This window comes from Miniopterus natalensis, chromosome 6 (genome assembly GCF_054644295.1).
Source record: "Miniopterus natalensis isolate mMinNat1 chromosome 6, mMinNat1.hap1, whole genome shotgun sequence".
Lineage (NCBI taxonomy): Eukaryota > Metazoa > Chordata > Mammalia > Chiroptera > Miniopteridae > Miniopterus > Miniopterus natalensis.
The window spans coordinates 21501583-21527252 of record NC_142086.1 but is presented as its reverse complement, the minus strand read 5'-3'; the positions used below and the strand labels follow the sequence as shown (position 1 = coordinate 21527252).

Here is a 25670-nt window from a genome sequence, read left to right as displayed (position 1 = left end):
AAAACCCCTCATAAATATGCACAAAAATGTACTTGCCTGCAGTGTGTGTAGAGTGTTCAGTGGACACCACTAGCCTTCTGCTTTCTTCTTACATCCTGTGAAGCCTGCTCTCTTCCTGGCTCTTATAATAATGTGGAAAATTGTAGATATGCAAGATATTAGTATCACATTGGCACAGGCATTTTAAAAGAGAACAGAGGTGGAACTCTAACCTTGAAGTTTCAACTCTCATCTATGGTAGCTGAGATTTCAGGACCATCACTCTTAAGTGCCTCTGAAGTAATCCAAGGACAGTTCTGCTGGCAGAAAATTCAATGTCTTAAATGTGACTCTTGCACAAAACAAGGAAGCAGAGTGCCCAAAGGCTGCATGCACGAGACCAGGGAAAACATAAGCTGAAAAGATATATTCGTATAAAATATGAAGGAGAAATTGATCTGTCGAGATGTTCGTTGTGGGGTTATTTGCTTAAAAAAATAAAATATACTGACTACAGAAAAGTTGTTTAAATAATTAGCTATGCAGGTAAGAGAATTCAATTCACACCTTAAAAATGATGGATATAAAAACCAAAGGCTAACAAGGGAAAATGTTTATAACATATTTAAAATGCAGTTTTCAAAATTTGACATATACTATCTAAAAAGCCATCTCTAGGATGCACAGCAGTAATATCTGACTGTCTCATTCTGTACACCCTTTATCCCCAGCATCTTAAGGTGTCTGGCATATAGTAGATACTCAATAAATACGTGTTTTGTGAGCTTACTGATGAATCATTTAAAGTAAAAATTGGAAGAAAATATACAAATTAATGTGATAATGGCTCTATGTTATTTTTTTTTCTGAAGTTTCTTTCCCTTCTTCCACCTTCATACATATTCTATTGATAATTCAGAAATGCATATTTCTTGGTCTCTTTCTACCCCAGTTCATGTTTGTGTGTGCCACCTGGACAAAAGAGTTAATTCTATGAGGAGGGAAATTAAAAACAAATACACAGATTGCATTTTTTGAAAAACAAAGACAATGTGGTATGTACTTTGTGCAACTCCAGCCCTGTCTACATCTAGGGACAGCTACATAGCACAGAAATGACTTCTCTCCATTTCAGTCATGAGCTAATTTTTCCATTGTACATTTATTCCACAGCTAATAAAACAGAGCAATTCTGCTTGTTTTTAATGTCCTGCCAATGAACATACTGCTAAGAACAATAAGTATGAAATAAATTCTCATATTTTTTCCAGAGAGAATTCGTTTTTAACCATGAAGTTTGGCCAAGTCAAGCAAATTAAACGTAGGCAGTAAAGCTTCAATTAGACATGTTACAGCACAGACGTCTATATAGAGTCCCCAAGCACATTGCAGTTACTGAAATAAACAGATACTATAACAATCTGCATTAGCCTCTGATTTTTGTCTGGTTTTGGTGGTATGTGAGGTCTGGGACAGAACTGCCCTGTGTTCAAACTCAAAATTGCAACCTGGTCCATAGCTTGATGCATATCATTGCATTTGCTTATGTTCTGTTTCAAAGTTATTCATCCATCCACTCAGCCCACTTCTTCATGAAATGCATAGTTAAGTTCCACGACTTGTGTGTTGTGTGACCTTGGATGAGTTGCTAAAATCTTTTGGCTTTAATTTCCTCATATGCAAAGGGCAGTTAATATTTGTCGCTATTTTATAGCACTTGCTGGAATTCAGCTGGTTAATGCATGCAGTGTTGGAAAAGCTCTGACATATGATGAGACCTCAGTAAAAGTGAGATCCATTGACTGCGTCCCAGGCACGTGCCGGGAATGGAAGGCGTGGTGATGACAGGATGGGCTCAGCTCTGGTTCGTGGTAGCTTGTGATCTAGGGTGTCATTATGGCGAGGCAGCTCTCCATGGATCTCTAGGGTTTCAGGGCATCTTGCGAGAGAAGCGCTGACCGCCTTTGTTCTGGTATCTTCTCAAGGCACGTTTAATAGAGACAACGCTGGCAGGTAGAGACAGGGACAAGGTCTCCCTGCGAGCAGAGAGCAGGCTCCATCTGTGATGAGACGTGGGAGGCTGAGGTCTCCCAAACTTGGGGTTCCCTTTCTGCGGTGCGACCCACGGCCTGCGCTCGGGTCACCTGGACCTCACCGTTCCTCCCTGTGGAAACCGGCCTTAAGCAATCAGTGCAAATGCCGATATTTTGGCTATAGCTCTTGCTGTGAAAAATAAACTGCGCTTTGTTTCTGATCCAGGAGTCTTTTGCCTTCTGCTAGCATCCAAGCTAACTTGTTCACTTCCAAGCTGAATAAAATCTCAGATTCTTCCCAATTTCTGGCAATCATTATGTGAATTATCAGAAATATAAGGAGTGTCTGTATGAATACAAAAATGCATATGTGCACATATTCTCATGCATATAAAAAGATGACTATGGCTAAACGTTACAGGAACGTTATCCAGTAGAATGTGGCAGTAACGACCGTCTATTAATTTATTGACTTGACACTAGAAACCTTAGAATTGGGAGCAAACATGAGAATCACCTCATTGAAACTACTGGTTAGTGCTGAGAGGTCATGCTGATCTCACCCACCACTTTTTCTCCAACAAATGAGAAAAACTGGCCCATAGTATGTACTCAATGAACACATAGGTTAATGAACGTATAAATAATTTATGAATACATTTATTAATAAATGTATTGTCTTTGCTGCTTCACAAGTTCCGCAATAGGATAGTGTGGATGAAAAAATGGTTCTCTGGCAAGTAACCTCCCAGGGTGATCTGATCGTAAATTCCTCACCGGGCGAGTCACGGTGGGCAGTCACGCCTCAGGCCTATAACCTTGCTGGTGAAAGATGTTAAGCCAGCCCTGTCCGTTGTTCTTGCGCCTCTAGGTTAAAACACCTTTGAAATACCAGAAGTAATATTCCTCCAAGGGGATATTAACACTCGAGAGAGCACATAATCCTGTTAATTATTCTCTAATTCGATCCCCACCTTGCTCTCTCCAATCTTCGGCAGCCTCTCATTAATTTCAAATGCAGAAAAGAAGCTAAAAAACTATTATTTTGGGGGGGGGGGAGGGCATCTGAGATCTGCTCCCTGGCATGTGTCATCAGTTTGTTTCAAATAAACTCATAAAAATTCTCTACAGGTTTGGACTTTTCTAGGCACTTCTGCATGAAAATCTAGGCCGTGGCTGAGCTGCTCCCGTTGGAAGTTCTTCGCTGTATGTTGTGCTCGCAGGGAACATGCTGTGGTAACATACATGTCACAAAATGTTAGTGAATGACCTTACATGACAGAAACGTTCAATTTTCTCTCACATTAGCACTGAATAGGGGTTAGGAACCTCACCTTCCTGGTGGCTTTCCCTTTCAAGTGATGGCTTAGAAACTGAGGCCCTTCTATAATGTTGCTCTTTCCAGGAGTTAAACAAAAATGGCATTGTTGTCTCCGCCATATTTACTTTGAATTAACATTTGATTTCTTCAATTTAACTCATTGATTCTAATTCTTTCTTTTGATCCAAACAACAACTAAAGTTTACTCTTTTTCACATGATATGACAGACATTCCTATATTTATTTCCTCTTAGCCTTGTCGGTGTAAGAATGTCCAAACTTGTAGAGAATTTTTAGAAAAATTTATTTGAGCCAAATAGAGGATATGACTAGAAGTAAGTCTCGGCAGACAAAGATAGATGCTTCCAAGGAATGGCAGGGTGCATTTGGAACTAGGGAAGATTACATGAAGGTGGGAGAAAGCAAGGCCGGGATCAGATTATGGGACAGTTTAGATTATGTGCTGTCTTGAGAGTGGTTTCTTTGAAAAAGATGCATTTCAAAGCTGTGTTCACCTGGATACACAGAGCAATGGACAGGGCTTGCTTAAGGTAAAGATATCCTTTCACACAAAACTTTATATGCCTGGGGTATGACTACCCACCATGACCTCCCAAGTTAGGAATTTATGGTCAGATCACCGTGTGAGATTTCTTTCCATTGAAACCCTTTTTTGTTTACAGTTTCGACTTTGTCTAGGCTAAACCAAAACAATTCCTCTAGCTAGGCCTCACTGAAAATTATTCTCAGACACCTCACCATTTTGAATGTTTTCCTATGGCCATCCCTTAGGGTGCCAATAACATTTAAAGAGTACCCCTGAGACCTGAGGATAGCACTTCAGATATTGTCAGACAACAGATAAGAGTGAGCCTAAACTCCCGTGATTTGAACTCTAGAGAGTCCAATGTCTCGAGTTCAGTGTCTCTGGTCTGTCCTATTATCTCACAAGAATTACAAGACATCAGGGACAATGTTTTTAGTATTGATTGATGTTTGCCATACCTCATTTCATTTTACCCTGTCACCCCTGCTCCACTTAGGCCACCAGACGCAGGCAGGCATTGCCACAAGGGGGAGTGGCAATAAGGGAAACCGGAGAACAAAAATATCAAATTCATGACTTTTAAGCTTGGAAAAAAAAAGCCACATGAGAATACTTGAAGATCAAGTTTTTCCTGCCTTTGGAGAGATAAGACCTCTGTGGGCTAGAGGAAACAGGGACCAGTTACAGGAGCTAGAGAGTTAGACACGGGCGAAGGCCTATGGGAGCACCTATGTGTGTCCTGCCCACTCACCTCCCACCCTCGCCTTTGGAATCAGTTCCTGAAGAAGAGGGAGGAACTGAAGAAGTGAGGCATGAGCAGAATTTTCAAAGGACAGAGTACCTGTGCCATTGCCCTCTGGCATGCTGAAGGCAGAAGTCTCCAGGAATGTCAACTGGAAATGGGTACAAATGGCCATGCAAGGTGTCAGGACTAAGAACCTGGGGCCACCATGGCAGAGGGACACACAGGCACTGCCCAGTAGCCTAATATTATCTCAGGCAGGAGAAAAAGGGAGAAATTTGAAATGTTCAGTTTAATATGAAGTCCCTGAGTGTACCCAGAAAAAGTTGAGAAAATCTTGAAGTCCCCAAGTTCACTTGTACTTGATTAAGTTGACCTTCTCTGCGTTCAGGAAGACCAAACGCTCTACTAGGGAATAAACTGTGTCTTAGAAAAACTCGTCAACTCTTTTGCGTTTCCAAGGACACAGCTTAAAAATATTCTCACAACTGCAGATGATTCGCTTGTGAATGGGAAAGGTGCTAGATTTGGATTGAGAAGATCAAGGTTTAAATTACCTCCTCTACGGATTTGGCTCCATGACAGTTTCTCTCTTAGCAACAGTTTTATCACAAAAAAACACTCACATATTCTGACTTTCTCATAGGCAGAATGAGGATATTAAATGAGGCAAATGCCTGGGAAACAGTTTTGTAATATTTAAATGACCATAAATATATTACCATTAGTCTGTTTCTACCCGGTGTCTGTGGTCTTAGAATTAGGCTTGATTTAACGGAAGTCATTTGATATTGGGTATAGGGAGACACCCTAGTTTAGTGCTTCTCAAATTTTAACGAGTATAGGAATCACCTGGAAAATCTTATCAAAATTCAGATTCTGAGTCAGCAGGTCTGGGCTGGGGCCTGAGATTCTCCACTTCTAATAAGGTCCTAGATGATAACCATCCTGCTGAACCATAGACCACACTTTGAGGAGCAATGCTCCAGCTGACGACTGATTTTTTGCACATTTTCTGAGCTTAAAATAACAATTAACATCCAATATTGCCTTTCACATTGCCAGAGAGTATCTCCCACATTTCTTTATCTTTCCCATCTGCTGATACAAAGTTCCTCATATTCTCAGCATATCTGAAGTAGGTGATGTCATGGACCTGATTATCAAATGCTCTCAAATTACTTTTTGTTTTTAAAAATGTTTGTTATTTCCCGTAAAGAACATAGTGTGCTTTCAGAGAAAGTATACACCGCTCAGTCCTTGAGAATTTATGAGATTTAGCCCCACAAAATTGGCAGCTACATGCCATTATTTCAGTTATAGAACAGCATTTATGTTTGGCTATTGTAAGTAAGAAACTGGGTAGGAATGAAAGCAGTAGAGGTGCTCTTTTATTTTAGTTGGCTTGTTTGATCTTTACTGTCTCTATCTCCTTGAGGTTCCAGGAGGGTGGTGTATGTAGGACAGGGTGTTACCTCTCACCTGTCCCTCAGGTGAAGACCACTGCCATCTAGAGTACAGAACATCACCGCAGACATTAGGCATGGCCTTGTCTGTTAGCTACTAAGAAAATTTTGTAGACAAGAGACTGTGGCTTCCTCTGACAGAATGGGTAAAATTATCCAGAACTGCCAAAATTACTCATCCACTTTCTGGAATTAACACCCCCTTTGAGACATACTATGCACACCAGTTAAAAGCTGGACTATGGAAACAGATGGCCTAGGTGGATAATGTTGAGAAGATCAGTTCACTCCCTGATGACTTGATTTCCGAATCTGTATAATGGAAGTAATTATTATACTTACCTCATGTGGCTTTTGTAAAGAATACATGAGTTAGTATATGTAAAGTGCTAAGACCTGCCAGGCACATAGCAAGCATGATACAAAGGCTAACTATGATTGTTATTATTGTTACTATTATTATTACTCTTACTGTATTTCCTTACTTTGATCAAGTTTCTGTTACAGTTAGATAATTTCAAGAAGCCTATCCCTCATGATATCATCATGGGTTTGGTTTTGCAATCCCTTTGGACACTAACATACGAAGGATGATCTGCTATAATTTGTAGTTACTGGAGATGATCTATATCTTTTGAAACCTGAATGGGTTCTTTGGTTTTTAGCTGTACTACAGTTGTACTAAAGAGACTGCTCATGCTAAAATCTTTAGAAAATGGAAAAAAAAAATCATCAAATATTTTCAATATTACTCATCACATCCGACATTTTGACATTATTTTATAGATCATAATGAAAAGAGACATGTATTTGAAGACAAGAAGGGACTGAAACTTGGGCCAAAAAATTATGACAGGATAAATTCTGTGTAAAGTTCACATAAAAATTCCTTAGCATCTATGTTCTTCCTATTTGGTACTGAAAGAGACAAAAGCAAGAACATTAAGATTAATAATCTTACAACATTCACGGATCACAGAATTGTTCAATTCAAATTAACGTCTGCAGGTTTACACTGCGCCCCCTTTTCTGCCAGCCGCTGAAGAAATATCCAACTCCACCTTTTCCCTCATGGAATTTGTGTGGCTTTTTTCCCCATAGGGAGGCAATTATGATAATTAAAATAATCAGAGCAACACGGTTCCCGATTTATGAAGTTTTGTTTTACGGTATTTCAATTTCATGATGGTGTGAAAACAGTGTGATTCAAATGTACATTGAATTTGGAATTTCGATATTTTCCTGGGTGAGTGGTATCCTCCTGTACAATACTCTCTTGTGATGCTGGACGGCAGCTGCCCAGTGATTTTGCCCAACTGTGGACTATGTAAGTGTTCTAAGCACGTTTAAGGTAGGCTGGGCTGAACTATGATGTTTGGTAGGTTAGGTGTATTTTTTACATACAGTGGTTTCAGTTTATGATGGGTTAGTCTGGATGTAACCCCACTGTAAGTCAAGGAGCACCTGTAATAGCTCACAAACTAGTCACCAAATATAAGGTGCGGGCAATACAAATGGTGATGGTATGAAAGAAGTGGATTTTCAGATGTGAAGGCATGCTTCCTAGAAGAGGTGCTACTTGGAATAGGCCTTGGAAGTAGGTGGCTTTTCCAATATATTCCAGGCATCCAAAGCCAATGTTAAGACATCTTCTCTCCAGTGACCTATTTACACAATAAGAATGAAGTGGCAGCTGGGATGCAACTAAATTACTTTTAGGTAAAGTAAAAGATACATGCATACCTCATTTAAAAATACATGCATACCTCATTTAAAGATACATGCATACCTCATTTTTTGATAAAATACAGCGCATGAAAATCTGGCAAAAACGAACCAAAAACAGTACTAATTTTTTTCTGTTTTATACAAGTTATTAGTCTTTAAAATGGTTCCAAAAGTTTTTCTTAAATACAAAGTTTCTTTTGTGCTTATTAATTATAAGTTACTTGTAAAAACTGCGGCTCACTCTCAGTCTTGCATGTTGACACCTTCTGTAGAGAGTGAGAGCACAGCCCTTTCCGTCAGTTGGGGAAGCTGTGTAGGGTAGCTTTCTTTCTCTGCTTTCTTTCTTCTGAATGACAGCAACATGAGTCTTTGGCTTCATTTATCCTAAAATATTTAAATCAAATTATAAAACTAATATATTAAAAATGAGAAATAAACTCAAACCAGATTGTTCTGGCTGCTGCGATTTATTAGTCCAGTTGGTCTTTGTCTGTGGCTAGTTAGCTGGTGGGTTAGAACACAGTGCTAATGATGCCAAGATCAAGGGCTTAATCCCCCCTGGCCTACTTCGCTTTGTTCCATTCCACTGACAGAGCTGTACCCATACTAAGGCCAGACTTTATGTGAATGTATTCCACTTGTCAGAGCTGACAGAGAGAATGTGGTTAAATTAGTCCAGATCTGCCATTACCACCAGGAAAACTAGCAAAGAAACAAACAGCGAACTCAAGGTACACATTGAACTAATGGTCTGTCATTATCTTCCGTGGGGACAAATGACCTTATTTCATGGGTAAGTACATTGCTGATTTTTTAATACAGGCTAAGAAGTGTCTTGACATCTCTTCATCTCACTTTTCCAACTTGGATTCTTCTATTATTAAATCTCTATAAAATATATTAGGTGAGGAGTACTATGAAATCCTATAATTCCAGCCAAAATTACTCAAGGGAAAAAAAAAAAGACAAAATAAGCTCTGCAGAGAGCATGCTGACTGTTTCAGGAGTACGTGGTAATGGTAAGGAGAGGCACTAGGAGAGGTCGGCCGCAAACGGCCCGGGCCTGAGGAACTTAGGAAGCAGGGGCTGCCGTTGCCGTGTGTCTTTACTGGGCCCACTGGGGATATTCACAATCTCACTTTAGATTGAACAAGCCAAACGTTGAGAGTTAAAAACACACACTCATCCTCAAAGTCTTTAAATAAGGTCTGCAGCCTTTAACTAGCACTGCATGCTCTCATCTAAATATGAGAGCCTGGCCAGGCGTGGCTCAGCGGTTGAGCGTCGACCTAGGATCCAGGCGATCGGGGTTCGATTCCCGGTCAGGGCACAGGCCCGGGTTGCGAGCTAGGCAGCCGATCAATGACTTTGTCATCATTGATGTTTCTAGCTCTTTCTCTCCCCCTCCTTTTCTCTCTCTGAAATCAATAAAGATATGTTTTTTGTTTTTTTTTTTAAAAAAAATCATTATGAAAGGGGTAAATTTATCAGGTGTTAAAAGTTATGAGGAAAAAAAATAATATCAGAGTACAAATCATATCTCTATAAGAAGCACTGCTCAAGAAATTCTTGCATAGATGTTTTTAAATCACTCTACAGAGAGAAAATGCTGATGGCTATGAGCTTACCCATTACATCTTCCCAGGCAGAAGATAATAAAATAATGGGAAATATAACAGGCCCATGCTATGCATAACTCTCACGCGCCTCACACCCCAGATTGTCCTTGAGCTCACAGGACTGGATGGTTGGCTTGTGCATTTAAAAAGATCCCCCAAGTTATGTTTTTTTAAAAGTTTCTAGTTGCTCAATGATAGGCCTTATTCCGGATTTTTGTCTATCCCACAATTTACCTAGGGAGGTTTGTGGCAGGCCAACACACTGACATTTTAAAGTTCAGCATGGGTCAGGTCCCCCCCCCCATGAGCTTACTACGCACGGTTTAATCACCCTCCCAGACGCCCTGTGGACATGACTCTCTCCACTTGGATATGAAGATCAGAGTTTTGTCCGAAGCTACTGTTCATGCTCTTTTCATTCTTCAAGTGAGACCCTGAGGGCCCAAGCGTGACCCTGGTTTTACTAATCACCGTACAGCGTGGGCAGCCTCTGCTCTCCGGGCAGGGAGGTCTGCCGCCCGGTGACCTCTCCGGCCACCCCCACCTGCCCAGCGCGCTGTCCGGTCCAGCAGCCTACTCGGCCACTCTTCGCTATTCCATCCAGAGCCTCTGTTTCCTGAAGCCAAGGCCCTGTTCCTGGTACTATAAAATGCTTTTTTATTTATTTATTTATTTAAATGTATTTTTTATTTTTTTAAGATATCTTTACTGATTTCAGAGAGAGGGCAGCAGAGGGCGAGAGAGAGAGAAACACCAATGATGAGAGTCATTGGGGATCGAACCCGCAACCCAGGCCTGTGCCCTGACCTGGAATCGAACCTTGATCTCCTGGATCCTAGGTCGATGCTCAACCCCTGAGCCACACCTGGCCCGGCTGCTTTTTTATTTTTAATAGGTCATGAAAGAAACCAAAAGGAAGAGAAAAATTTAAATAGAAAAGTGCTTTTGAGATAAAAGTTTTCAATTCTACCCAAAAAGAAAGTTTTGAATGTGCTTTTATAATCCCTTGTGATTAATTTTCCCACTGAACTTGGGAATTTTCAGGAGTCTCCTACTCACTCCATCCAAACCAGTTCTTAAAGCTAGAAACTTGGGCTCAACAGGAATTTTAATTAAATTGACCCATTAGACAAATCATTGACCTAGGAAGTTTCCTCTGAGCTTGTCAATCCTCTGATGAATCTATTTTCTTACCTCCTTTATACAAATATGTGAAGTTAAATATGTACATAGGCCATCTTATTAGAATTAGTGCCCACTTACTATTAGATAATATGGTATCATTATAATTTTTTTAATAAAACACAAGTGTTTTGGAATCCAACCTATGGTCAAATCCAAAATTTAGTTTCTTTAACCCTCAGCTTTTTTATATCTAAAATGGCAATAATAACTACTTTATAGGATTATTGCAAGAATTAGCTGAATGAGAGAAAGCAATCTTAACATAAGTGCCTGGTCCATTGCAGAGCCTCATAAAATGTGAGTTCCCTTTGTCATCATTTTCCTCAGAAAAGCACAAAAAATCATAAACACCTGATCTTTATAAACCCCCTTTATTATTCTTCATTCTCTCATAAAAGCACATGCTTTAAATTATCTAACAAGTCTATAACCTACATTTGGGGTAGTAAAAGCCTACTTTTAAACAAAGCCTATCCCTACCACTGTGACTATGTTGAATCCCAAAGGAAATTATTCCTTAATAAAGCATAAAATCATTACCTCATTCAATAAGTATTTAATGGATACCCATTAGGTGCTATGATGCTGTAGTAAATAAAACATACATGATTTATGCCTTTATGGACATAATGGGGAGACCAAAAAAAAAAAAGTTGAGAAAAAGCTTGTATTTCTAAATATGGTAAACACTAGGGAGGGAAGTGAGCAGGCTATAAATGGAGAGAACGGTGGGCGTGGGACAGGGTGTACTTTAAATCGGGGAATGTCTTTGAGGAAGCGTGTTTAAGCTAAGACCTAGATGGCCTTAGAAGATGGTGAGGGGGAGAATTATCCAAGTAAACAATGGGTGCAAAGACCAAGGGAGAGAGGTCCTTGTACTTGTCGACATAAAAATCATCTAAACCTATAGCTAATTCTTATGACTTAATTTGAGCCAAACTGATGACGTATGCCAGGAAGCAAGATCTCAAATGCTCCAGATAATAATAGTTTTGAAGCTTCTTTTATGCATTTGAATTTATGCATGGGATATAAAGAAGATTGGAGAAAGCCTGGCAAGAATTAGATTACAGGACAGTTAACGAGATTACGTGCTCTCTTGAGGACTTATACCCCCTTGGGGAGGAATATTTCTGATATTTTATAGGTGTGTTAACCTAGGTGCACAGGAACAATGGATAAGGTTAGCTTAAAAAGAAGTTAAGGGCTGCCCTGGCTGGGTTGCTCTGTTGGTTGGAGCGTCATGCCTGATGCACCAAGGTTTCGAGTTTGATCCCCAGTCGGGATACATACAGGAATCAACCAATGGATGCATGGAAAAGTGGAACAGTGAATCAATGCTTTTCTCTCTCTCTCTCTCTCATCTCTCTCTACAACCAATCAATAAATAAAAATTAAAACAAAAAGAAGTTATGGGACTGGGGTGTGACTACCCACCATGACCTAGTTAGGAATTTATGACCAAATCACCTAGTGAGGTTATGAGGTTGCTTTCCACAGAACTTCCCCTCCCCCCCCTTTTTTTTCATGCACACACTGAAGCAAAAGAATGTATGATATATTCAAGAAGAAAGCTGTGGAGTAGACAGGGAAGTATTGGATAGGATGTGAAGGTAAATTGGCAGAGGTAGACAGAGAGAGAGAATTTATGATAAAGAAGCACTATAATCATCATTCAGTGCCTTCAAATCCATGGGCATTGAGCTAGCCCACGGTAAGTGTAAGATGGAAGACATGAATCTATTACTTCTTTATTTGGTTTAAATTCCCACATTGCCTCTCTCATATTATGTGCACAGCTTGCCAATGTGAGTATGATTTTAGCATTTAAAGATTGGCATTTTTTAAAAAGACATGGCTCATAAACATGAACCAATATTTCATTTGATGGCCAACCTAACAAAAGGTAGCCTTTTCAATGCTGGAGATCAAATTGTCTGTCGAACTTACTGAATATATGTATGTATATATATATATATATATATAGAGAGAGAGAGAGAGAGAAAATGTTCAGTACTAATCTGGGCTACATATGGTTTCATTTGCTTTATTTATTGACTTCAGAGTTCCATATAAGATATATCTCCACCCTAGAAATCTTTGGCTAATTTTTGTAACTTATTTGTGTATAGAGGTGATTTGGAAATTGATGAGATTTCTTTTTTATCATTTTTTATTTTCAATTACAGTTGACATACCTTATTAAATTAGTTTCATGGGTACACCCCAGTGATGAGACATTACATAACTTACTAAGTGAGCACCCCGATAAATCTCGCACCATGTGACACCGTACATAGCTATTAGACTATTATTGACTATAGTCCCTACTCTGTACTTTACATCCCATGACCGTTCCATAAAAAATCAATGTGTACTTCTTAATCCCTTCACCTTTTTCATGCATCCCCATCCTCCAGGAGAAGAAAAAAAGATAGAAAATGTAAACACTAAAATGACAATAAACACATATCTATCAACAACTGAATCAAAAAAACAAAATAAATGAACAAGCAGAACAGAAACAGACTCACAGATACAGAGACCATTTTATTTTTTCATCACTATTTATCTTTCTATGCCCTTCCACCTCCACCCCCACCCCCGTAATCTCTACTGTAGTCTTTTTCTATGAGGGCTCACCCTCTTTTTTTTTCCTCTTTTGCTCAACCCTTCCATCCCCCCCAATACCAGCACCCTCCAGCCCGAGCTGTCTGCCTGATACAGAGAACATTTTGCCTGTTGCCAGATGGGAGGGGGGTTGGAGAGATGAAATTTCTTAGGGTGAGAGAATAGAGTCAGATGAGAAAAAGACCCAGGACTAAGCAACTAGGAAACTCAATATTTAAAGTTTAAGTAGAGAAGCACTTGGCAAAGAAAACTGAGAAAGAAGACCCAAAGTGCAAAGAAACTGATCAAGATGGGGAATGTCAGGGAAGAATGTCATGAGAAGAGAGAATTTTAGGGAGAGGCTGATCCATAGTGTCAAAAGGTAAGAAGAAGCATCAATTGGGACGAAGTTTTAAAAAATGAACTTCAAACTCATTAACATGTCCATTACTGGCAACCCTAATAAATGTTGGTGGGGTAGTGGGCCGGAAGTCTGATTGTCAGTGGCCCCGGTAGTAAACGGGAAGGAAGAAAGTAGGGAAAGTGAATTTGAGGGATTTGAGAATGGTAATGACAGGTGGCAACAGCAGCAGGACATGAGTAGCTATTCCAGAGAAACACAGTTTAAGGCAGGGGATTCTGAAGGACAAATGAATAAAGAGATTTTATCGCCTAATGTGTCAGTTGACCTGTTTTCACATCTATTCCATTGGTTTATTGACACCACCCTTAGATCCGGCAACCAGAGTCCATCCCCGGCCTTGAGCTTTAGAATATTCCTCACTGGCCCTCGTCCTGTTGTGCCTCTCCTCAAAGGACTCTGTAGTGGAAAGGGGACAAGCTCACCCCAGTCCCCCGTTTCCTTTCGAGTGCCCCTGCCCCCATTAAACGATTGTGTTAGTTTCCTTTTGCTGCTCCAACAAATTACCAAAACTTTAGTGACTTAAAACTAAGCAAATTTATGACCTTACAGCCCTGCAGGTCAGAAGTCCAAAATGGTGTTGGCAGTGCTGTGTTACTTCTGGAAGCTCTAGGGGATCCCCCATTTTCTTGCCTTTTCCAGCTACTAGAGGCTGCTATGTTCCTCGGTTCATGGCTGCCTTCCACCCTCCGTCACCTACGGACTGTAGCATCTTCTCATTTTACGTCAGTATGACAGGCTCTTATGCCTCCTGCCTCCCTCTTAAAAAGATCCTTGTAATTACACTGGGCTCACCCAGAAAATCCAGGATAATTTTACCTTAAAATCCACTTATTAGTAGCCTTAATTCCATCTGCAATCTTAACTCCCTTTTGGTATGTAAAATAAACATATTCATAGGTTCCAGAGATTAGAACAGGATATCTTTTGGGGGGCGGGAGTGGCATTTTTCTGCCTAGAATAACCATCTATCTGTACGTAAGACCTGGGAATGCCCTGTGCAGATGACCCAAGCCCACTTCCTCAGAACCCTGATTTCTAGAGCAGGCTGCGTTATCAGTGGGTTCAGCCTGGCCAGAAGGCTGGCCAAGAATCAGGGGTTTGTTTGGTGGCCTGGGAGGAGGGTTTGGATACATAGGTTAATACATCCACATATGCCCACTACAGGTCCCATATGATCTCCTGCACTGAGAGCCAAGTGAAAGACAAGCTTGATTGTCAAAAACAACAAAAACTGCCCTCAAACGAACAAAAAGCTGCCCTCTTCCCCCTCCCCCCATCTTCTTTTAAGAGATATTGGGAAAATCCACTTCAACTTACCCCTGTAAATAATCCTGGCTTGGGGGGCTCACTTCATTCAATTCCAGCTGAAAAACTTGGGAGCATTCTGGGAAATTTGGTGAGAGGGGCCAAAAATGTAGTAACTGTGAAGCCCTGACTCAGAGGGGTTGGAATCATTTAAGGACATTTGGGTGTTGGGTTCAAGTTGTGGTGGCTGGACCAGGAAAGGGGAGGTGGGTAACCACAGATGGGTAGGCTCGGGCTCCACATCGGCACTGAACCAGGAGAGGCGGGATAGCGTGCGAGGAGGGAAAAGTTAAAAGAGTAAGTTTTGAGGAACTTAAGCTCAGAAGTGCAAATAATCAGGTTTCATCCCATTGCCATTTTATTCCGAGTAATTGTGACACCTCTCCATGAGCAACATGACCATGACTACACCAGTGGTCAGACCGCATTCCCTGATTTGGATGACTCACTATTGTTACATGCGATCTTAAATGAATGTGTATAACTAGGTACACATGTGCATACATACGCACACATAACTTATGCATGCGCATGAATATACATGTGTGTTTATTTACATGCCCTTATCATGGGGCGATAGAAAAATAACTGAACCAAGAGTCGAGAGACCTGAGGCTTTGGTTTTAGTTCTGCTTCCTGTTCCCTAGAATTTAATCTGACTACATGTTTGCTTATCTTTGAAAGAAGACTTTTAGACTAGATGACCATTATGATTCTTTTCTATTCTAAAATCCTTAAACATCCCCCTGGGGGAAGTCAGGTACATCTGTTCTTCTACCAGAAGTCTAGCTTAGTTCTTCTTAATGGGAATTATCCTGCATTTTATTAATGAGCAAACACTTGAGTCTTTGGCAGGTTCTTTTTCTCCCTCTGCTCTTTCTAGATTTTAATTTGGGGCTGAATTTATCATTATCATCTCATTTTCTTCCATCCTTACAATATAGAAATGAGGGAAGTAACAAAGAGTGATATTGCATTATAGGAAGATTTTGCCAAATACCTCCAGACTTTTGAGTGCACAAGTTATTAGTACCCAAGAATTATATCTTTGTCATATAAAAATTTTGAAGCATACTGGAGGCCATGTGGGGTGCAAGCAAGATGAAGAAATGGGGTGTCTGTACATGTTGGATCTAGTTCTGGCTTATTTTTGAGGTCAACAAATACATACTGAATATCTTCTACATTAGCTATACAAGAGGTAAATGGTCTCGGCAATGGTCTAGCTGAGGAGAGAGATGCTGAACACAGAATTATACCAAAAAATAATCTACTACAGATATGTAAAGTTATTTAAGGATAAAGTGGAAATTGTTAAGTACATAAAATAGGAGGTCTGGGTTTTGAGGAAGGGCTGCCCTCACAAGCTAATTGTGTGGCCTAATCCACTCACTTGACACGGTGGGTCCTAATTTCTCCTATTGCATGGTCCTTCTCATTCTAACATAGGGGAAAAGCCTGAAAAAGAGTCTGAAACCACGCCCCATGTTTCAACCTTCACTGCTTTCATGTATGTTTGGATCCTTCACAGGTTTGTAGGGTTTTTCTCCCCCTTTTATGCTCTCTTTATCCACTGGATGTTTACTAAGGTGGCTATTACACGACTGAGGTTCAGAGATAAAGGTCACAGTCCCTGCTCTCAAGCAGGCACCGTCGGTCATGTGGAGGAAACAAACAAATGAGCAATTTCAAATCGGGTAGTTGGTTCTTACTACGGCGGGAGCAGTATTCATGGGGTGCCGGGGTTGCCACGAGCGAGGGGCCTTGAAGCTGGTCTTCGGCAGATGCGTTGGAAGATCACTCCTTGAAGAACAAACAGTTAGCAAGTGAAAATGGTGGGGGCGGGTATGGGGGCAGATGTTCTGGTCACGTGTATAAAAGCCTGGTAGGAGTGGGTACCATGCTCATCCTTGGAAAGGGAGGTCTCCGTTCAGGTGGCTGAGAGGACAGTTGAGGGAGACAGGGACATAAGCAGGGGCCAGAATTTGGAGGTTGGGACTGCAGACTGTGGGGAGCCACTGTGAAAAACTTTAAGAGTGATGAAACATTACTCTGTTGGATTTACAGTGGCTAGGACAGAAAAGAGTGGGAAGATAAGTTGTGAAGCATGGATCAGAGGAGGGTTCAAGCTGGGGCCTGGAAATCGGGGAGAAACCTGGGGGAGAGATGCTGAGTGAACTAAGGACTACAGCTGCAGAGATAAAGCGGTGAGGGGAGAGAATCAGTAGAAAGGCCAACGCTGGGATCAAGCAGACTCTAAAATCTTAAGGAGGGACTGTGGGGTCGAGGAAGGAGTGTTGGAGGATTCCCAGAATTCTAGCTCAGCAACCGGTGGGTGAGAGTTTCAATACCTGAGATGTAGGTTAAAAGAAGAGGGTCACTTTGGGTTGTGGGGAAAATGCTAGTGCTGCTATGATTGAGGTTCCTGTGGAATATCTATGTGGAGCCATCCAGACAGAAGCTGAATGGATGAACCTGGAACTCAGGAAAGGGGTCTAAACAGGGAATGTCAATTTGGGAAAAGGCAGTAATAAACATTGTAAAGAAATTCTTATATATCTTATTGATAGGAAAACTGCTCTACTACAAAGGACACATTTAATGCCCAAACTGTTTAAGCCCTGAATAAATACATTTTTAATATTCAGTGGATGAAAGAATGGGTGAGTGAATCAGGGCTGTTAGGAGTAGCAAAGTGTTCCTATCCAATTATAGTTTGTGTGTTTAAGTGTATGAAGTTTGTGTATGTGTAAGTGTATATGTATTTGTGTATGTGTCTGTGATGTTATACACACACTTTTACAAAAATTAATAATGCATATTGGTACTATATATCCGCATTAGTCTGATAGGCCTGACATAACAAATACCAAGACAGGGAGGCCTAAACAACAGAAAGTTATATTCTCATAGTTTCAGAGGCTAAAGGTCCGAGGTCAAGGTGCTCTGGGGATTACTTTGTGGCAGACCTCTCTTCCTGGCTGGTGATCTGTGCCTTCTCACTGGGTCCTCACAAGGCGCATCCTCTGTGCCAGCACAGAGAGAGATCCCTGGTGTCTTTTTTTAATAAGGTCACCAGTCCTAGATTAGGACCCCACCCTATGATCTCATTTAACCTTCATTTTCTCCTTCCAGGCCCTGTTTCTAAATAGTCCCTCGGGGGTTAGGGCTTCAACATGCCCCCCTTGGGGGCGGGGCACAGTTCAGTCCACAACAACATCAGTTTATTTGACACCTAGACGGACTCTTCCTCTACAAAGGATAGTCTCCGTGAAAATAAAGAGCTTGTTATGTCATGGTAGGATACCTATGTGTAATGGGAAAAATATATTTGTTAAAGGTCAGAGCTAGAGTTTACTTATTTATAAAACAAACACAATTCTTTTCTGCTTTACCTGACTCTATAGCAATTCCTGCAACAGATTTTCTTTTTCTCCTTGGGGGAAGGTTGTAAGCCACTTGCAAAGAGATAAACCTTTAAATAGCAGCTGAATGGGCTTCATGGATTGTTACTATATGTTACTCTATGGAAACCAGGCTGGAAAAGTCAGAAAAGATTGACGTCCCACAAGAATGTGATACCACGAAGGTTACTGAGAGCGGAGATTACTTGTTGAAAACTGTTGCATTCCTGGCGTGCGCGCACTTGCAATCAAGTTAACTTTCACTTATGTTACAGTGCATGGAGGGGAGAGCCCCGCTGATTCCGAGCCTGCTCTGTTTTACCCCGGTACCCCGGGCTTCCCTTTGGCCCGGCCTCTGTGCTGCTCCCCGTGGAGCTCCCGGGGTTGGGGCGCCCTCGCCCTGGCAGCCAGGTGACGGAGACTGGGTGGGAACCGGGCTCCGAGGGCGCGGAGCCTCTCGCATACCATTCCCCTCCCACCACCGTCCCACGGCCGGGAGGCGGAGAGGGCTGCAAACTTCGCTCCAATCCGCGGCCGGCCCTTCCCGGGTCCCCCTGCTGGGTGACCCGCGCGCCGCCGACGGGCTCGGAGGGACTTCGCGGCGCTCGGCGTCCGAGCCCGGGGTGGCGAGCGCTCCCTCCTCCCCGGCCGACCCCTCCCTCTGCCCCAGCCCCCGGCCCTCGCCCAGCCGGGAGCGGCGGCGATAGGACGAGCCCGGGGCGCGCATTGTGTGCATGCAAACCGGAGCTGCGGGAGCCCGCGGGGCTGCGGCGGCGGCCGAGGCTGGAGCTGCCCTGGGCGCAGCTGCGCGCGCGGGACCGGCCCCTGTCATGCCCCCGCCGCGCGGCGGGCCGTCCCGTCCCCAAGCCGCTATATAAGCGCGGGCAAGGGGACCTCCGGAGGGGCTGAAGATGAAGGTGCCCGCGCACGGGCTCCCGCCGATTGCCAACCCCTCCCGAGCCCGCGCCCCGCACGGAGCCCGCGGCCGCCGAGGACCCGCCTTCGCCGCAGTAGCAGCCGGAGCAGCGACAGGAGCGGCAGCGGCGGCGGCGGCGGCGCCGGGGGCGCGAGCGCGCGGAAGGGCGGCGGCAGCTCCGGGGCCGCCGCTGCCCCGGCTGCCATGAGTTGTGCGGAGGTGATGTATCACCCCCCGCCGTATGGAGCGCCCCAGTATCTGCCCAACCCCGTGGCAGCCGCAACCTGCCCCACAGCCTACTACCACCCGTCGCCCCAACCTGGCCAGCAGGTGAGTCAGCGGCCGGGCAGCCAGCCGGGGGCGGGGGCGGGGGCCGGGGGCACCGGGAGTATCGGTCTGGGGCTTCGCCACGTCCCGCCGCGCGGGGACCTGCGGCGCCCAGGATGCTCCGGGACCCGCGGCAGCGCCCTTGAGCCCAGAGCCATCGGAAGAGAGGCGAGGCTTCGGGGAGGGACGGCCGCCGGGTGGCCGGGCGGGGACCCGAGCGAGGCGGCGCCCGGCGGGGGCTTCACCGCGCGCTGTCGCCGGAGCTCGGAGGCTGCCCCGGGCCAGCCTAGCTCTTAGGGCTCAGTTCTCTGAAGCTCACCAAGGGCGTCTGTCTTAGGAGTATGTGAGTAAACTTCCCTTAAACCGGATATTTTGTTTCCTTTGGCAAGGTGGAGCGTTGCAGGATTTTCTTGATTAAGGGCATGAACTGTGTCCCAGGCATAGGAGCGGCTCCCTGGACCCTGAGCTCGGGGAATAAATGGCCTTTTGGGGATTTTTAGGGTGGGTTGCTCTCCATGGGTGCAGAGGAACGTCTAGCAAACGTTACCAGGACTTCTTTGCAGTGTGTCCTCTTGTGACTGCGACTTAGGGGACAGGGATTGATGCCCAAGTTCCTCATTCGCTTTTCAAAAATTACATTTATCGGGGTAACGCTGGTTAATAACGTTAAATGTTTCAGGTGTACAGTCCTCCGATACATCATCTGTATAATGCAGTGAGCGCTCACCACCCAAAGTCTAGCCTCCTTCTGCCACCATATGTTTGGCCCTGTTTATCCCAGCCCCACCCTCACTCACCTTGCATTTCCCCCAAGCACAGAGGTGTTATAGGGCAGCTTGTTGGATGTGTGGGGTGTGTGTGTGTGTGTGTGTGTGTGTGTGTGTGTGACTTCTGGCCAAGAGGTAACCTTGGATAACCAGTTCTGTACCACACCAAGAGTGACCGAGAATGCTGTTGATGAAAGGGGTTCGGGAACCAGGGAGATGACATAGTTCCTTCAGAGGAGGGGAACTTGGCACTAGGTACCCCTGGTGTCCTCTCCGGACACCAGCACACTGCGTGTCCAGGCTTAGTTAGTGCTGCGTGAAACACATGTGAGTATGTGGCACTCGGCTATACTGAAATAGGGTCCTCAGACCCCTGGAATTAGAGTGGGTTGATTCGGTGAGACTTAAAAAATACACATGTGAGGGAACTAGGTAACGTTAGAAAATTACAATCCACACAACCTGGTAATTTATTTTTTAGTTTCTTAGGAACCATATGTTTTATGATGGTCTTAAGGGTTTGGCTCTTTAGTTAATTTTGCCTTTTAATTTCTATATTTTCTTTTCCTCTGTCTCTTTGCTGGATTTGTAGCGCTACTCTTTGGAAAGGAATCATAACTTCTGTTTAGAATTTAGGGACTGTGCAATTCATCTGATCTGGAAAGGGTACATGCCTCAGATTTCTCTGCCACACAGTACGAGGTTCACAAGGACCAACTAAGACAAAAGAGGAAGGAACCCCACTTTCTTGCTGTCATTTTTATTATTTAATACTCAGCAGGTTCAGCATTTCAGAGAAGATTACTTCTGGGGAGGAGAATGGGAGAACATTTTGTAATTTGTGGCCAAGGGTGACAGAGTAAAACACTTTGGTTATGCTGTTTGTCTTTCTTTGGCTTTAAATATAAAAGATATAAATAATGGAGAAAACCATTTAGTACAAGTTAGGCAAGTGAGGCAAAGAGGTGCTGGAAATCAGTTTATGTGTTTTATAAACACTCTGTCCCAGATGAACCACCCTTTCCTTGCTTCCATCTCAGAGACTGTAGAGGCCTTCAATTATCGACTGGAATGTGGATGTGTAACAGACTCAGGCTGGACTGAATATTCAGGGAAGCATTTTTTCCCTTAAGAAAATAACTTGAACTAGCAGATGTCATGAACAAGGTTTTATTTTCTAGAGTTGTGAAAATAATTCCATTAAAATATGACTCTCTGATGGGGGTTAGAATTGTAATACTTTTTTTGAGCTAGAAAATAAAATTCAATGTCAGAAAAATTATAAATTAGAAGTCAAGACATTTAGTTTTCAATAAGAAACAACTCCAGTCCTTTATCTAGCATTTGCAGTAGCCCTGAGAACTCAGTCCCCAAATTTCGTTATTTTGCTAAGACCATCAATAAACTGAAGAATGAGCTTTCTCTGTCAACATTGACGAGTGGCACATATTAGTAAATAATGGTCATTTTCCACTGTACTTCGGAATTCCGTAGATCTCGTTTGAATAGATGTGTGTCTGAGTTGACCTAAATAACTTCGTTGAGAGATGTGCTTGGAAATTTTCATGTTGCTTTTACCAAAATGGCTTGTTCAAGATTACATTTTTTTAATCATATGGAGAAACTATTTGCCTACGACTGGCTAACAAATTAAAAAGAGACTTGATAGTATAAATACTGTTCTTTTACTGTCAGGAGTTTATTTTGATGACCTATATTTTCTATTGGAAAAAAGAGTAAATCAGGAAATTCTTATCAGGCTGACAGCATTTTTAGACTGTGTGGTGCGTGGGTGAAGTGGGACTAATATTGACTTGGCCCTAATGCAGTCATCTGAGAATACATATTTTGGTTGTTTTTGCATTCCATAAGGTTTTATCATTATTATCCATGAAGATTGTTTTCTCTGTACATGGGAAGTGACCCCTAATAGCATCGTGCCTGGGAGACAAAAATAAGGGCTACAACTTCTACTGCATTTAAACATTTGATTTGCTGAGGAGAAAAAGGGAAAAGAGAGAAAATGACAAAGTTACAAAGAAAGTTTAATGATTATTTATAAAATGTTAGAAAACGGCATTGAAGTTTTATATTACTTCTGTGTTCAGTTGTAGTAGTGTATCTTTGAACTGATCCCCCCCCCAAATCTGTATAGCTCTGAAGTCCTTGTAAATTGGTAATAGCTCATTATGATAGATTTTAAACAAGTATATTTTTCCTCTTAATGTATGATCATATAGCTGAAAATTCTTTTTGAAACAGTAGAACTTCATACTCCAGGCATGTGTACTTTCAGCTTTTTCCAACAGCACAAATATACACTTGAAATTTTAAGCTAAGTTTTTTATTGAACATATGCATTATAGGTATGTAATAGGTCAGTATCTTAAAGCCATGCTAACTGCATATAAATCAGCTGCACTGCAATGTGTTACTCAGACATACAGTAGGCTTAATGAATCAAAGTAATATGTAAATATGTCTGAAGGGTGAATTTTATAGGCCCTGATGTTAATTCCTAGAAATTGTGTGGCTGTGCATAAATCTTTCAGCGTGCTCTGCAGAGTCAGGATTTGCTGAGGGATGCTAAGCTCCCTGGTCCCTGTGCTCACCATCTTTTTACATTTTTTATTATTAATAATTTTTAGAGAGAGAGGAAGGGAGAGAGATAGAAACATCAATGAGAGAGAGACAACATCAATCGACTGCCTCCTGCACACCCCCAACTGGGGATCAAGGATGCAACCCAGGCATGTGCCCTGACCGGGAACGGCACCGGTGACCTCTTGGTTCATGGGTCAATGCTCAACCACTGAGCCACACCGGCGGGGCCCACCGTCTTTTTAAAGTCTTAATACATCAGCCCCTAACACGTCGAGAGAACTCTGGACTCAGTGTCTCGGCACATCTCTGAAGGCACGATGACACTCGGAGCGTATGCAGAGAGGAATGCACTTGTCTCCTAACAGGGACAGTAGGAACCAAGAAAAAAATTCAAAGTATGTGTCAGGAAAAAGTGAGGGAAATGCTATGAAATCACAGATTCTCTTCATACCCAGTGGATTTCTCATCTTAAATGCAGACAGTCTGTTGTTCTCAGCCCCGCCCCACCCCCTCTAATCATAACGTTAACATCAGGAAGGTGCTTACAGCAAAGCTTTCAGAATTGTATAGTTCGTGGATGGGGCAGTGAAAGCTGAGAACAATCGCTGGTTTTCTTATTAGGCATAGGAATTTTGAACAAGTGTATTTTGGGCTTCAAATAAGTTAGAGCACATTTACTCTGTCGTCTTTAAGGGTGGCAGTTACTACATATGAGCTTTCACTTGAAAGAGTTAAACGCCCTTGGCAAGCAGAACTCCAGATATAAGGAGTTTTTTCAACTCTTTCTCTGGACTCTGCCACCTCGTTAGGTCATAAAACCTCTCTGAGATTCTGTTTGTCAGGGAAAAACTGGAAAAACATGCCTCAAGCCCTCCTTTTACAAACTGGGGCAAGGATAGTCATAGGACTGAGATGCCTAGCTACACACCTCAAAGCTAACTGGTGACAAAATTAGGACCATCAGAATCCTTCGCGCCCCAGTGTAGCATCTTCCCACCATGCCATGCAGTATCCCAAGCTTTTTTTTTTTTTTGCTATTGCACAATAAGCTTATTCTTGTCTTTCGCACTCCAAATCAACTTCTTGATAAAGAAGATTAATATGCAGTAGATTCTTTGGCCTTGGAGCTTGAAATTCTTTCCAAGTCCTTGGTAGTGTACTTTTTTAGTTTAGGCATTCCAAAGTCCTTTTGCAAGCATTTGTGTTATGCTAATGACTTATGCTATCCATGTTGTATCCTTTGTTGATGAGGTAGAATATCCATTTAACAAACGAACATTTATTTATGTAAAGTAGTATGCAGGAAGTGGTATTAACAATTAGCTTTAAGTGCCTCATATGTCATTACTATTCCAACATAAGTTTGAATTCACTAAGAAGAAAGAATACAATTATATCTTAGGTAGTTTCAACACACAGTCAACTTATTTAAGGTGCGGGATCTAATTTTTTTGCAACAGTAAACAAGGACTTAAGTTGGTTTAGAAGAATTCATCCAGGACTTCTTTGAGGAAAAACAGCCCCTATAATTCCACTCTGCACAAATTCACTTGATTGTAGAGACTTAGAAGCTTAGTGTACCCCACAGGGTTTTTCTCCCGTTAACTTTCCAGCCAGAAGATTCAAAGCTAGAGAAGAAAATTAAACTTTAAAATAACTTACCTGCCCTATTGCCTCTGGCAGTCAACCAGAATGAAGATTACAATAATGATAATAAAGGCAGGCTTGAGGTCTATGAAATCATGTGGAGTGAGGATATGCTCACCAGGAAACCAAATGCCAAGAGAAGGTAACACTCTTTTAGCTTAAGTGCAGGGTGCTTTGGATAAATGCAAGGAAGCCCTACTTCACCTAACACTTATTAAGCATGCTTAGGGCAGATCCTAAAACAAATTTGTGAGTTAGATGACTATCATTCTAAAACCTGGGCACTTAACCTGGGTCCTACTCCCATAGTTCCTGTTTCAGTTAGCATAAAAAAAATTCAAAATTAATGCATCTAGTAATGGAGACTAACTTAAGGTGTTATTTCCAGAAAAATATTGTCTTATGACCCAGTGATTCCACTTCTAGGAATGTATTCAAAGAAACCCAAAACACTAATTTGAAAGAATATATGCACCTCTGTGTTCACTGGAGTATTATTTACAATAGCCAAGATTTGGAAGCAGCCCAAGTGCCCATCAGTAGGTGAGTGGATAAAAAAGCTGGGGGACATTTACACCATGGAATATTATGCAGCTGTAAAAAGGAAGGATCTTGTACCCTTTGGGACAACATGCATGGAACTGGAGAATATTATGCTAAGTGAAATAAGCCAGTCAGAGAACAAGAAATACTATAATGAAGAAAATAAACAAAATAGAAACAGACTCAAAGGTACAGAGAACAGACTGACAGCTCTCAGAGAGGAAGGGGGTTAGGGGGCTGAAGAGATTAAACAGTACAAATTAGTAGTTGCAGAACAGCCACAGAAATGTGGATTGCAGCATAGAGAATATAGTCAATAATGTTGAAATAACTGGGTATGGGGCCAGGTGGGTGCTTGGGGCAGCAAAGGGCGACCACTCAGTAGAGTGCATGGTTTTTTGGCCACTTTGCTGCACATCTGAAACTGGTGCAGAATGGTATTGAATGTAAACTGGGGTTGAAAAATAATAAAAAATTAGTTTAAAGAGAAAAAAGAAAGAAAG

General features: G+C 42.3%; 1 protein-coding gene across 2 annotated transcripts in view; it reads left to right on the top strand.

The window, feature by feature from the left end:
- Positions 1 to 19466: 19466 nt before the first annotated feature.
- VGLL3 (vestigial like family member 3) overlaps positions 19467 to 25670 on the top strand; it is a 42278-nt gene continuing 36074 nt past the window's right edge. The window contains exon 1 of one of the 2 annotated variants that reach the window (XM_087818105.1): positions 19467 to 19609. In XM_087818105.1, coding sequence (XP_087674231.1) covers positions 19484 to 19609 — 126 coding nt within the window. In that variant the 5' untranslated portion in view covers positions 19467 to 19483. Of the gene's footprint in view, positions 19610 to 19873; positions 19950 to 25670 lie in introns of those variants that run through there. The other variant, XM_016196537.2, reaches the window with a different exon arrangement.